This window comes from Phascolarctos cinereus, unplaced genomic scaffold, assembly GCF_003287225.1.
Source record: "Phascolarctos cinereus isolate Bilbo 61053 unplaced genomic scaffold, phaCin_HiC Scaffold_3;HRSCAF=262, whole genome shotgun sequence".
NCBI classification, from domain to species: domain Eukaryota; kingdom Metazoa; phylum Chordata; class Mammalia; order Diprotodontia; family Phascolarctidae; genus Phascolarctos; species Phascolarctos cinereus.
Window position 1 is genome coordinate 256,657,165 of NW_027555736.1, and position 14,733 is coordinate 256,671,897.

Here is a 14,733-nt window from a genome sequence, read left to right on the forward strand (position 1 = left end):
ATATCAAAACCTTGCCATGTCTTTAATTTGTCAAAGTGTTCAATAAACATGACATAAAACTAGCAGTAAAAAATATCTGTTATGCGTGAATAATTTTCTCTCCAATTATCATTTCCATAGTTCCAAAATTGTTTTTTAGAATGTAGTCCCTTCTCCCTCTTAGACAAGTTGCATTTAACAATCTCCAAGAGACAAAATAAGTTTGGAAGTCTGAGGACATGCACACAAGACTACATATAATGTATATTTATTTATTTATAAGTAAAGTGCTTTATTTATAAAGTATTTCAAGTATTTGAAGAAAATTGTCATGTAAGCTTCTTCTTGATGGCAGGAACTGTTTTTTGTTTTTGTTTGTTTTTGGCCTTTCTTTGGCCCTTCCAGATCCTAGCACACTGCTTCTTGAATGACTGATTAATCTTTCTCCAGTCTGCACATTCCTTATTCCTTTAACTTATCTTTGCATAACTTGATTTCAAGTGCCTTTACTATCCTGATTGCATTGCAGCTTGTCAGCATCCTTTTAATAAATGCAGTAATGAACATAATATTCTAGATATGGTCTGACTAGGGCAGTGTAGAACAAGACTTTTTCACACTTCACCCCTCCACCTCCTCCAGATTAGCTCTATGTTGCTGCTAATTTAGGCTGAGTTCACATTAATTCTTTTGAATGCCACATCACATTTCTGAAACGCTGAATTTACAGGTCCTTGAACCTTCCAGGCTTTTTTCATATGACTGGTTATCTAGTTACACCTGACCTCTTCTGTTGCAGTTTTTCCTTATTGATGTTTTGAATTCAAGTGTTGGATTTTATCATATTTGTTTCCAACCTATCTTTATTCTGTCATTCAGTATATAAACTCTCTTTTCTAACTTTGTGTTATTTGCAAATTTGGCTTTCCTAATGCAAAGCAAAACTGGATTTGAAGTTTTGGAATAACATAGCCGTACGTGAATCTCTGATGAATTGAGAGCATCCCTCAATGACTTCCCAGGACAGGAAAAGGATTTTCAGGGCCTTTTAGTCTTTAGTGTTTCTAATAAAAGCCATTGTGACAATATAATATACTTTTTTATTTCAAAATGACATTGTGGTCTATAACAGCTTTTATGTTTTACTGGTTTTGTTAACTAGTAAAATACAATTAGTTGTGCTTAAGAAATATGCATTTCTCCTTGTAAATCCTAATTTTGGGAGGGAGGACATGATAGAGGTTGCAGGACGTAAGTTCTACATAAAGTAATAAGAGAATGTGGGAAAACCACATGGAAATCAAAAGTTAAGTTCTCCCCACGTCCCTCTCCATCACCCCCACAAGCTTGGGAGCCTCTTGGTTTTCCAAGAGTTGTTGAAAGGGTGAATTGTATCAGTCAGCAGGGGAAGCATGGCTCAGGCCTTCAGGGAATTACCCCTTCTTTTGGTTCAAGCGCTTTGTTTTCAGATGTTTGCCTTTCAAGCATGAATTTATTTCACCTGTGAATAATAAAGAAATGGCATTAGTATGCTAGATTTGAGGTTAGACAGAGCTATGTACAAATTCCACCTTACACCTACTAGCTATGTGACAGTATGTAGGTCATTTTAATCTCTCTGTGACTCAGTTTCTTCATCTTCAAAACAGATACCTGTGGTATCTACCTCATGACATAATTTATATAAGGCCTTTTGTAAATGTCTAATGTTATTATGAATAAGAACAATATTAATAATAATAGTAAAAATATGGTTTTTCTCTTGACAATTTTTTGGGAAAGAATATCAGAGGCAGAAAAGGACCTTTGTGAATCCATTGGAGATAGTTTGGAACAGAGATGGGGAACCAGTGGCCCCAGGCCACATGTGGCCCTCTAGGTCCTCAAGTGTGGCCCTTTGACAGAATCCAAACTTCACAGAACAAATTGCCTTAAGAAAAGGATTTGTTCTGTAAAACTTGGACTCAGTGAAAAGGCAGCACCAAAGACCTAGAAGGCCACATGTGGCCTCGAGGCTGTAGGCTCCTCACCCCTGGTTTGGAATAATGAAAGAGGTATAGTAGAAATCCATTGACTCTGAAATCAGAGGATCTGAGTTCAAATCCCACCTCTGACACTTCATACTGTGTTACCTTAGGCAAGATACTTAACCTCTCTGGGCCTCTATTGCCTCATCTGTAAAATAATGGGTTTGTACTAGGTGGGCTCTGAGATCTTTTCCAGATAGATATGGAGGAATATGTCAAACTGTGTTTCCTACAGAGATCTAAAATTGTGACATTGTTGGCCCAAACATAACCCCTACATATTTTTAAAATGAGACCTTAAGTCAGTCAATACATATTTGTTAAGCACCTACTATATGCCAGGTTCGTGCTAAGCTCCGGTGATACAAAAAGAAAGGATAGTCCCTGCCCTCAAGGAGCTCCAAATCTAATGGAGGAGACCACAAGCAAACAAATACGCATAAACTACATATATAATATATTTTGTGTGTATATATATGTAAACATATAATAAATTAGAAATTAGCAAAGAGAAGACTGAAGAGGGGTTGGGAAAGGCTTCCATCAGAAGACGGCATTTAAATTATGACTTAAAGGGAGCTAGAGAAGCTAGTAGAAGGAGATGAGGAGGAAGAGCATTCCAGGCACAGGAGAAAGACAGTGAAAACGAGTAGAGTCTGAAGATGCAATGTCCTGTTCAAGGAAAAGCAAAGAGGCTGACGTCGCCGGATGGAAGGATATGCAGAGGAGTGTTAGGTACAAGAAGACTAGAAAGTTACATACCTTATAGATAAGATGCAACTTAATTGTGAGCAGGAGTATACACACACACACACACACACACATATAACTACATAAAACAATGAACAAATATACATGAAACACAAAACAGTCAAAGGGAACATAACAGCAAAATAAGAAACAAGCATACTCAAACAAGTAGTAATTTATAGCAGTAAAAATACGAAATGCTTTGTAAATGTCTAAAGTTATTGTGAATAATAATAATAATAATATTAAAGGCAAAGCATATTTCACATTAGAAATCTCTAGTATTGTTGCCTAAATACATATATAACTACATTTCAGGTTTACCTAAATATCTAATAACTTAATAACATCATAACTTAGCTAAAAAGAAAGAAAGAGTGCCTATGTCATACTTCCTTGGGCACACGCTTGTTCAAAATGTATGCATCCATGTCCTCTTACCTTGAACAAAGTGACTGTTGTACTGTAAAAGAGACTCAGCAGGAAGAGGACAATGAAAGTAGAAGCTGTTGTCCACAGGTTGTCAAATCCCTCTTCTTCAGCATTAACTTCCCCTTCTTTATGGGTTTTAATGATAGAGAACAGAAAGAACAGTGTTAGATTCAGTCACTATGGGGCTGGGACTAGACAGAAGATTTTGCTACTTGGGAGAGGATGTTAACTAGGAATAAACTGCTAAATTGGCATCTCTTAGATGTGTTTTCTATGAAGATGACATTTTCTAGAGGAAGTCTATGGTCCTTGTGCCAGGAACAGAGACAGGCATCTAGGAATAGGAAGGTTATAAGTATGGGAGGAGCCAGAAACTTGGAAAAATACAATTGAAAATATGTTCTTAGTGTGACTTAGTGTGACATGAAACTCAGAGAAGGGAATGAAAATGCAGTTAAAAAAGGAAACTTTCCCTGCAGTCACACAAGGATCCCTATAGAGTGCTGATAACAAGATTAAAGTCACTATTTAAAAATGAATTCTGATTTAAAATGAGTTCTGAGAGTGATTTCACTCTGTGCTGCTCTTATGGATGACCAGAGCAGTGAGAACAAGTGGGATTAATAACAGAAACGAAGAGAGAGAGATGATGATGATGATGATGATGATGATAATTAATGCAGGTCATATATGTGAGAGGTGAGTGCATCTGTGTGTCAGAATATGTGCATGTGCGTATCTATGTGTCTGTTCCTGCAAATGAAAGTCTTGGTTTAGGATTTTCCTGGTTCACGTAGGCTCTTCTGCATTCTTATTTGGATCTGAGAAAACTTGAGGATCGATGTGGTCATCAAATTTTCTTAAATGACTAAGCTTTGGATGAGAGGAATAAAATGTATATGAACTCTGGACTGGCGGTAGGGGGTTGGGAATAGATGAGCCTAGAGTTTAATGAATTATGGTTGATTTCAAGACTTCCCTTTCCTAATGTGATTATGAAAGATATTTTCTTTGGAGAATCAAGGGTTGAAGAGAAGACTTGCCCTGGGGAAAGTGAGCACAGAGCTCACTTCAGTCTACTGTGAGAGTCAATGAGTTAAGGTGTTATATAGGAGGTATCTTAGTGTTTTTCTCGTCATAATAGGCCCCATGTTACCCTATCCAGTTATCCAAAAGAAAAGAAGTAGAATGTAGTTGAAATCTATTGTGCTGGCTGAGGATATCTTTCCATGACCATATAAGTGTGGGGCAAATAAAGAAACTAAAAACTAATGATAGATGATACCATCTTCTATTTCCTTCTTCCCCCTTCAGTAATGGTTGGAGGCAGTACTTGTAGCTTTCTATAGAAAGACTAAACCGGTAAACAACACTTGGATCATAAAGTTGCTTGGGAATTGGATATGTAGGGAGAAAGATAACAGCCCAACATTCAAACTAAAGACTAAATACTGTTTAAGGCATCATTTCTATTGTTTACCAATTCTCAGTTTCTGTTCTATTTTTTCTGTCCTCACATTTCTGTAGCACAACTTATCTCTCTCAGCTTTTCAACAGGAAATAAGCTTTCTGTCTATGACTGTTTGTGTATGTAATCTAAGAGGATTTCGCAGCTTTGTTTTTCCTTAACAACTCATGATTACACAGAAGGAAGGATTTGAAGTCCCTCCCGATTCTATGTTTAGACCATAGTACTTATCAACAATCACTGCTGATTATTACCGAGAGCAATAGAGCCTGACCTGTTGGAGAAACTAAGGTTGGGTTACATTAAGGAAGACATCTTATAGACTTAATTTTGTGCAAGATGTTCAGGTGCTTCTGCTATAACGGAATTGAGCTCGGGGTAAAGGATCAACTGGACTCTTGGGAATTTAGATTTTCTTGCTGAGTTCCCAAGGACGGATCTGGGATGTGTTTAGGAATGGATTTATTTGGAAATTTCAGAGAAGAAGTTTAGCTAGGGAAGCAAAATGGTTTCTTTAGCTTATGTGCTATTCAGGCAAATTAGAGAATATTGACTTTCTACATAAAAGTAAATATTGTTTGTAGGTCAACACATCATTTTCATTAGGATCAGATGTCCTTTAGGTTGCCTGGACCTGCATTTTGCTAAGATGACTGTGTCTCAGGGCAGAGTCCTCATAGAAAATATTAATTTTGCCCTAATGAACTATTGCATTGTGTTCCCAAGTGTACATTACTGTGTTTGGACTTCTATTGGACAATAAGCTATTTGGAATTGGACAGCAGGCAATTTCCGCATAAGTTTTCTCTTCCTTTGTCACCTACAAGCTCCAACAGAGCCATAAGTTCTTTGGATAAAGAGTCATTGGTTTTTCTAGGGCTGCCTAAAATTCCATCCTCATGTAGCTTCTAACAAGGAAGCCAGAAAGGTGGGCTTATTCAACTGGGATCCCTTAGATGTTTCTCTTTTCTCTTTGATATTTCTCTTTCCTCTTTGATATTTCTTTGAAAAGGTGACCCACGACTCCTTCCATGGAGGTCATTGAACAAGGTCACATTTGGTAGTAACTCTATTCTCAATCTTAAAGATTAGCCTTCTCCTATTGTAGTTCCATCAGCTTGTACTCTTTGGATAAGATGCACTTACCTAGGGAGAGACACTAAAGGTCTAGGTCAGGATCATCATGTATGGGGTATACTGGGAGAAGAAATGGAGGCATCATCTTGAACTGACTTATTTCCTTGAGTCTAGGATTACTCATCCCTGGGACCCTGTGTCCCATTCCCTTGGACATGAGGAGATGAAATAGCTAGGTTTCCACTCAAAGCTTAGACTAGGGAATTAAAGAGAGTGTTATGAATGATCAGGGGGGCAGAGGGTTTTGAATTCTATATAATTAGGCTAAGATGTGGAGTTAATACAACTGAGGCCATTGTAAGAGGCATTGCTTCCTTCCCCTCTCTCCCAGAAGGCTGAATATTTTAAGTGGAAAAATGCACATTACACCTACTAAGGGACAACATGATGTGTTTGGCTGAAAACTGCATAGACCCCACATGATAGGAGGATTGTCAAAATTCTACAAATACTCATACTTCCCTTCCAGGGAAGAGGTTTCCACTGACTTAGTCTAGTGATAATGATGATGATGATGATGATGATGCATATGTGTGTGTGTGTGTGTGTGTGTGTGTGTGTGTGTCTGGGTACACGTTTATGTTCCTGTGTATCCATATACGAGTATATATGTTATGAGCTTTTTTTCTGCCAAAATTTGTTTTCAAGGACTTAGAAATATGAGCTGCATTTATAGCATCTGAGCAACATGGGATTGAGGTGAAGAGTAAAGTTGGGGAAAGGTGATGAGGTTGAGTGAGGGAGGCAAGGCCTAAGGTGGTGTTTGTGTGTGTAGGCAAATAATTTGAGAGGTGATATGAGGGAAAAGGGTCAGGAAAGGAATGTTGCACAAAGAGAAGCTTAGGGCCAGTCAGATACCATTGTTTACTACAGAACCAGAACCAATGCCTCTTTGTAAAGTTGATTATTTTTATTTCTAATTTTTATAAAATGCAGTATCTTATTTCAGTCACATGATCTTACACACTACTTTGGGGAATTCAGTTGGCACAGAAGCCCCCTGAATCTGCCCCACGAATGAGCTAGATAGTGAGAGTAAGACCTGTAGGGACAGTAAAAAGAGATTGGCCAAGACCACACCCTCTCAGTAGCAGGCATTGGTTGCATCAGATAGCACAAGGGAGACATTGACGAAGGTGGGTTTACCAGTGGACTTGTCCACGGTCTTCTCAGTCACCGAAAAGGGTAGTGCTTCATGAACCACCACACAGGTATAGGAATCCCCCGCATTCCAGTGTTTCTCAGGCACTGTCAGGGTGCTGTGGGAGAAGTAGAGACCGTCTTTCTGGGGCTCCTGCTGGGGGCTGCTGGTGACATATTTCTCTGAGGGTATAGGCTGTCCTTTGTGTTGCCACTGGACAAACACATCTGCTGGATAGAAGTCCTTCACCAGGCAGGTTAGGGTAGCTGATTCCCTCAGGCTCAGCTCTTCAGAAGTTGGAGGCAATAGATAGACAACTGGTGCTTTCTTGGTAGAACCTGTAAACAAAGAGGTTATTGGATGAGGTAGGCTGAAAAATGGAAGGTCTGAGAGTAGAGAGCTCATAGTCACAGCTTAAAAGCGTGACACGAGCCAAGGGAGGAGAGTCTTGTGGTGAATCTGGGGTCTACTAGCAGAAAGTTGGAAAAGAGGCTCCTGGCTCCTCTGAAATCCTAGAGATAAAGAGTTATGTGTGATGGGATTCATACTGAAAGATTATTTCAGTATTTCCCAGTAATCCAAGGGCAACATGTGGAAGGATGGGAATAAGGGTGGGAAGGAGGAATAAGAGGAAGAGGAAGATCTATTGGACCTTTCATGCAAAAACTTTGCTGCTTCTGCTTTAGCGATAAAAGACTGGGGTACTCTGGGTTGGTTTTTCTAGATTTAGGAAAACGAACTCAAAGTTTTTCTAGAGACTTCACAAGAGTTTAAACCACCCTTTCTGCCCCCCCCACATGGCATCCAAGATAGTATCATCTGACTCTGGATGGGCCAATTGCAGAGTTAGTGAAGGGAGGAAAGATGCCAAGAAGGAGGAGAAAGTTGGGATCCTTACCTTTTGGCTTAGAGATTTCTTTCTTCAAGGGTTCAGGATAGTTAGGATGAATCACGGTGCATCTGAATATGTCCCCGGAATCCCATTCTTCTGCACAGACTGTGGTTATTCCCTCAGCACTAAAAGTGCCATTGAGGTGGCTGAGGGACATCTTAATGGTGGTGTCCAGAGGCTGTCCATTCTCCCGGGTCCAGGAAATATTTGGATTTTGAGGAGTGGGAAGGTTTGTGACCATACAGGTTAATGTGGCTGATTTGGTACGAAAGATGCTTGCGAAGGAGGGGGGGATGACAAAGACTTCAATGGGTGATTCTGGTTCTATGTCAAAGGAAAAGTTACATTGAATTTCCGAAAGGAGGCAAATTGAGACAAAATTGTACAGGCCCTCCAAATACCAGTAATGTTTACTATGGCTCTATTCTTCTTCTCCCTTAATCTTCTCTTCCCCTTTAACACCTCCTCCTTCTTGCATACTCACTATGGGTTTAAGTGCTTTCTTCTTTTTTGATAAAGTGGCCAGCAATCTGAGCTTATGGGTCTGATAAATTCTGTAGAGTTCTTTGGAACTATTCTTCCAGGCAGGAAGTCATCTCTAAGGGAATTTCCCATGTTTCTCCTGGTCTCCAGGGAAGACCATTCCTACCTTTACTCAGTGACCAACTCCAAAGATTGCTGAGCAATGCCCTAGGACTCTCTTTCTTATTTCTAATCTAACTGCTCATGCTGCAGAATGCTTCTATTTCTTTTCATTCATTCTTCATAAGAGAAGGAGAATGTGAACATTCTCCAGCTGAAGAGATCTAGAATTATTTTTGTGCAGTCTTCCCCCACATGCCTCCACACAAGTAAATAAAGAGAAAGAGATCCTATTAAGCGTCATTGATCTCAGCCACTTATGAAGTAGGATGAGAAGTGGTTAAACAGCCATCATCAGTGTTTGAGGCTCTTGGAGCAACTAGATTCATGTTTAGCAGAGCTGATCTCAGTTCCAGATCACCAGGACTAAAACTTTGGGATTTGGAATCTATATTATCAGCATGCTAGGGTCTTTCTGGGCATGTTAGCCCATCTTTCCTCTAGGTCGAAGTCCTAAGCTAGGGAGGATTTCCTGGGGAAGAATACTTCTCTGGGGCTGTCCTATAAATAGGATTATTAGGTATAATCTCAGGAGTGAGAAGGCTGGGAATTCCAACTCACTTCCAAGGAATTCCATCCTGAACATCACTTACCCCCAGTGAAACAGGTTGAGGAAACATTCTTCTGGAATTGGGCCCTTTCATGTGCTACCTGGCAGGTGAATGTATTTTGGCTGAGCCAGTCATTTTCACTGACAGTCAGGCTGCTCTGCAGGAAGTAAGTCCCAGAGCCTTCAGGCAGGACTTGACCTGTAGAGACACCTGACCGAAGTGGCCTGCCCTCTCGAAGCCATGTTAACTTGATCTTGTTTGGCCTGAAGTTGGTGGCTTGACAGATGAGCTTAGATGTTCTTAGGCCAGAGCTGGAGAATGCATCACGGGGTGGAATATACACAGTCACATTAGGGGAACTGGTGCTGGGATCTGAATAGGAACACAAGCCAGGAAAGGGGGGAGTTAGGAGCCTGTCATGATGAGGCACAATTAAACAAAAGAAAGTTTTTGCTTTGACTAGCTTTGCCTGTCTGGAGGAGTCCTCCCCTTATTTGACCCTTTGAGTTTCTGTGCCTGGTTACTTTCATTAGGGATGATTCTGAGGATAGAAATGGAATAGAGGGATCAGCATCTAGAATGGAGATGAGCCCAACAGCTCCCTTAAATCAGACCTCTTCTTTGAGCCCATTATAGCTAGGGAGGAGCATAGGCAAGTATATGGGTGTATGTGTATACACTTTGGTGTGTCTATATATTTGTTGTGTATGTGTGTGTATAAAATGCTTATGTATGGGACATACATTTGGTGCTATCTGCTGGGATGTTTTGTTCCCCTCAAAACTGCAGGCTAGTTCTGCTTCATGGAACCAAAGCAAGCGTAAGGAGGAGAGAAAAGATAAAGAAGGAGTTGTACTTCGGATCTTACCTGGAAGTGGAACTTCAATTTCCTTGTTGCCTTTGGGATGCTGGGTCTTGCATACCAAGTAGCTATCTTGTCCTTGGAAGACATCATTGGCAGGGAGTATCACCTGTGAGGTGGCTGTGTATGTGCCCCACTCATAAGGGATGGGAAGATCTTCAAATCTGTGGTACTCACAGCACTTCGGTTTTGGTAGCTCCAGGAGAAGTTTATGGATCCAGGTAGAAAATCCTTAGCCAAACAACCCACAGCCACAGAAGCATCCTTCATTTGAGAACTCCCACAGGAGGAGAGTAAGTAGAGGTTTGGTGCAGCTGTCTTAGCTGAAGAAGAGAATAGGGGAGGACAAAACAGAAGAAAGATGCTAAAAATTAAAGGCTTTTCAAGAGGGCTGACACCAAAAGAGGAGAAAAGATCTAATTTCCTTGTCTGTGAAGTTATAGATGAGAAGCTGGAGCAGTTTAAGAGTAGTGAGCTAATTATTCAAAGTTCTCTAGATGAGTGTATATCATACCTTCCTTTTCAGGTGTTCTGTGCATATGCCCCATTTTTGGCTCATCCACCCCAAAAAGGAGCTAGATACCATAGCCTGGGCTCCCTACAAGGCTTAGCATCCAAGCAAAAGACGATGCAGCATTGCCAGTGAAAGCAACACACACGAGGATGCATATTTCTGAAGAGATCAGCCCTAGGGAAATCCCAATCCTGAAAACCCTCATCTAAACAGGGAAATTTAACCAGAGGTCCATGAAATTAAAAAAATTATTCATTGTATTTCAATATAATTGATTTCATTTGTAATCTTACAGATTTTATTTTATGTTTTTTACTTTAAGAAGTCCATGGATGTCACCAGATAAAGATTTCATGACTCAAAAAACATTGAGAACCCCTAGAATCTTGTGGCAAGAAAAGGCCAGTGCTGGTCAGTGTCAAAAGTGGAGGATCATATGATTAGTTAAGTTAAGCTCTGTCTGGGCCAAGGCTATCCTTTTTACTACTTTGGTCCTGTTCTCAGATCACCCAGATCCGTAGACACTACTCTACAGAGAGAGAAGCCAAACCCTCTTAGCTAAAATCTGTCAGTTGCTGGGAACACATTCTGTATGCCAAAGGGAGCTTTTCACTTTTCATTGATCCAATGAAGTCTGAAGTGCTAGTTGTACAGAACTGGAGAACTAGTCACCTACTTATGTTGAAAAGCTCCTTCCTGGCTAAATCTAGACAATGTGTGTGTGTGTGTGTGTGTGTGTGTGTGTGTGTGTAGTGGTGGTGGTGGTGGTGGTGGTGGAATTTATTTCCCTAGAGCCTTCCTCCAATCCTCAGAATCAAAAATGTAACATCTTTTTAGGCCAGGAGAAAAGAAAGGTGACTCATCTTTTCAAGACCCTAGCATTATCCTGAGGAGGCGGGTGATGTGAGTAAAAGCTCTATAGGAATGGGCCTAGAACATGGGTTTCATGCACAACTCATCAGCAAAGCTCTGTGAATATGGAGCAAAATAGCTCAGTCCTAGAGGGAATTCACAGACAGACTCAGTTAAAAATAAGACCAGCCTCAGTAGGAGCTCCTCATCTCAGCTTAGCTTAGCTCAGCTTTTACTGGGGTATCTGCACAAAGTAATCCCAGGCTCAGGTGAGCTGAAGACTTTTGTATGGACTGACCCAAACTCAGTTCTTTCTAGCTCAGCTCATTTCAACCCAGTCTAGAAAAGACTGAAGATGGCCTCAGACCATCCAGCACAACTTCAGCAGGGGATCAGTACCTTCTTGTTTAGCTTTCAAGCACATTAGTCAGTTTGGGCCAGCCTAGATATGCCCAGTTCCAACACAGGGCCAGCTGAGAAAAGCCTCAGCTCCGTTCAACTCAGCTTACTGGGTAAGGCGATAGTTTTTTGGGCTAATTTTAGCCCAGTCCAGCTCAATCCAGCTCTAGCAGGAGGCCTGCATGGATCTGAACTAGCGCCGCCAAACTTATCTGAGCTCAGTTCCATCATCTGTAAAATGAGCTACAGAAGGAGACGGCAAACCTCTCTAGCACCTTTGCCAACAAAATCCCAAATGGGGTTACAAGGAGTTGGACACACCAGAACAATAAAAATGGCACCAGCACAGCCTCAGCTCTTGCTCCAGCTCTTCTGAAAAGTCCTGGCTGTAACTCAAGCTTCCTCCCCAGTTCTAGCTCTTCCATAGCCCCTGTTGTAGCCTGGCCCAATCTCTGGCTTCAGCTCCGGCTCCAACATAAGCTCAGTAAGACCTTTAGCTCCAGCTTAGGCTCAACTCTGTCCTCAACTCAGAATTAGCTCCAGACCAAGCTCCAGCTCAGCTCCAGAGCATCATCATGTTAGTTCCAGTTCTACCTCTATTTCTAGCTCAAGTATAGCCACAACTCCAGTAGCCTTAGCTCTTGTCTGCTGCCATCTTTGGCTCTGGTTCATTCACATTTCTAGCTCTGATTTAGCCCTAGCTCCAGGGACCCTCAGTAGAAACTGTAACCCAGCTCCGGTTCTTATTCAGTCCTATCTCTGGCTCTAGCTCAGCCCCAACCTCAACTCTAGCTCCACCAGCTCTAGGTCTAGCTCATTCCAAGCCCCATTTCTAGCCAGCTCTAGCTCTGGTTCAGCTTCAGCTCTAAGACACCCTCAGTAGGATCTCTGGCTCCCACTCAGTCATGTCTCTAGCTTAGGTTCAGCTCCAGCCCTGGCTCAGACCCAGTTCCAATTCTAGATCAGCTCTAGCTCTAGATCAGCCCCAGCCTTGGCTCCAGCTCTAGCTCAGTCCCAGCCCCAAACCCAGCTCTAGCCCAGCTCCAGCTCTAGCTCAGCCTCAGCCCCAACCCCAGCTCTAGCTCAGTCCCAGCCCCAACCCCAGCTCTAGCTCAGCCCCAGCCTTGGCCATAGCTCAGTCCCAGCCCCAACCCCAGCTCTAGCTCAGCCCCAGCCCCAAACCCAGTTCTAGCCCACCCCCAGCTGTAGCTCAGCCTCAGCCCCAACCCCAGCTCTAGCTCAGCTCCAGCCTCAGCCATAGCTCAGTCCCAGCCCCAAACCCAGCTGTAGCTGAGGTTCAGCCCTGGCCATAGCTCAGCCCCAGCCCCAGCCCCAGCTCAGTCCCAGCCCCAAACCCAGCTGTAGCTCAGCCCCAGGCCCAGCCCCAGCTCCAGCTCTCGCTCAGCCCCAGCCCCAAACCCAGCTCTAGCTCAGTCCCAGCCCCAGCCCCAGCTCAGCCCCAGCCCCAACCCCAGCTCTAGCTCAGTCCCAGCCCAGCCCCAGCTCAGCCCAGCCCCAACCCCAGCTCTAGCTCAGCCCCAGATCCAGCTCAGCCTCAGCCCCAACCCCAGCTCTAGCTCAGCCTCAGCCCCAACCCCAGCTCTAGCTCAGCCCCAGATCCAGCTCAGCCTCAGCCCCAGCCCCAAACCCAGCTCTAGCTCAGCTTCAGCCCCAACCTCAGTTCAAGCTCAGCCCTAGGCCCAACCCAGCTCAGCCCCAGCCCCAACCCCAGCTCTAGCTCAGTCCCAGCCCCAGCCCCAGCTCAGCCCCAGCCCCAACCCCAGCTCTAGCTCAGTCCCAGCCCCAGCCCCAGCTCAGCCCCAGCCCCAACCCCAGCTCTAGCTCAGCCCCAGATCCAGCTCAGCCCCAGCCCCAACCCCAGCTCTAGCTCAGCCCCAGCCCCAAACCCAGCTCTAGCTCAGCTTCACCCCCAATCTCAGTTCAAGCTCAGCCCCAGCCCCAACCCCAGCTCTAGCTCAGCCCCAGATCCAGCTCAGCCTCAGCCCCAGCCCCAAACCCAGCTCTAGCTCAGCTTCAGCCCCAACCTCAGTTCAAGCTCAGCCCTAGGCCCAACCCAGCTCAGCCCCAGCCCCAACCCCAGCTCTAGCTCAGTCCCAGCCCCAGCCCCAGCTCAGTCCCAGCCCCAGCCCCAGCTCAGCCCCAGCCCCAACCCCAGCTCTAGCTCAGTCCCAGCCCAGCCCCAGCTCAGCCCCAGCCCCAACCCCAGCACTAGCTCAGCCCCAGATCCAGCTCAGCCCCAGCCCCAACCCCAGCTCTAGCTCAGCCCCAGCCCCAAACCCAGCTCTAGCTCAGCTTCAGCCCCAATCTCAGTTCAAGCTCAGCCCCAGCCCCAACCCCAGCTCTAGCTCAGCCCCAACCCCAGCTCTAGCTTAGCCCCAGCCCAGCTCCAGCTCAGTCCCAGCCCCAACTCCATCTCTAGCTCAGCCCCAGCCCCAACCCCAGCTCTAGCTCAGCCCCAGCTCCAGCTCCAGCTCAGCCCTAGCCCAGACCCAGCTCAGCCTTAGCCCCAACCCCAGCTCTAGCTCAACCCCAGTCACAGCTCTAGCTCTAGCACAGTCCCCGGCCCAGCTCCAGTTCAGCCCCAGCCCCAAACCCAGCTCTAGCTCAGCCCCTGCCCCAATCCCAGCTCTAGCTCAGTCCCAGGCCCAGCTCTAGTTCAGCCCCAGCCCCAAACCCAGCTCTAGCTCAGCCCCTGCCCAACCCCAGCTCTAGCTCAGCCCCAGATCCAGCTCAGCCTCAGCCCCAACCCCAGCTCTAGCTCAGCCCCTGCCCAACCCCAGTTCTAGCTCAGCCTCAGCTCTAGCTCAGCCCCAGCCCAACCCCAGTCTTGGCTGCAGCCTCAGCTCTAGCCCCAGTGCCAGCCTCAGCTCTCTCTGTACCCCTAGTTCAACCTCAGCTTCAATTCAGCCCCAGTTCCAGCTCAGCCTTACCCCCAGGCTCAGCCCTTGCTGTACTTCTATTTCAACCCTGGCTCTAGCTTAGCTCCAGCCACAACTGTATCCCTAGTTCACTCCACTCTCTAGTTCATCCTGAATTCCAGCTCAGCTTATCTGCACCTCATCTCTG

General features: G+C 44.5%; 1 protein-coding gene and 1 gene segment (V, D, J or C); one reads left to right on the forward strand and one right to left on the reverse strand.

Annotated features, from left to right (window-relative positions):
* Positions 1-4,505: 4,505 nt before the first annotated feature.
* On the forward strand, positions 4,506-14,727 carry LOC144456413 (uncharacterized; the record flags this gene model as incomplete). Its single annotated transcript, XM_078151654.1, has 3 exons — positions 4,506-4,711; positions 7,950-8,055; positions 13,012-14,727. Coding segments are annotated over 3 exons (645 nt in total), but the record flags the coding sequence as incomplete, so codon positions are not given.
* Positions 6,685-10,233, reverse strand: LOC110204123 (Ig mu chain C region-like). The segment is given in 4 exon segments: positions 6,685-7,272; positions 7,833-8,150; positions 9,062-9,391; positions 9,888-10,233. Coding segments are annotated over 4 exon segments (1,307 nt in total).
* Positions 14,728-14,733: the final 6 nt, after the last annotated feature.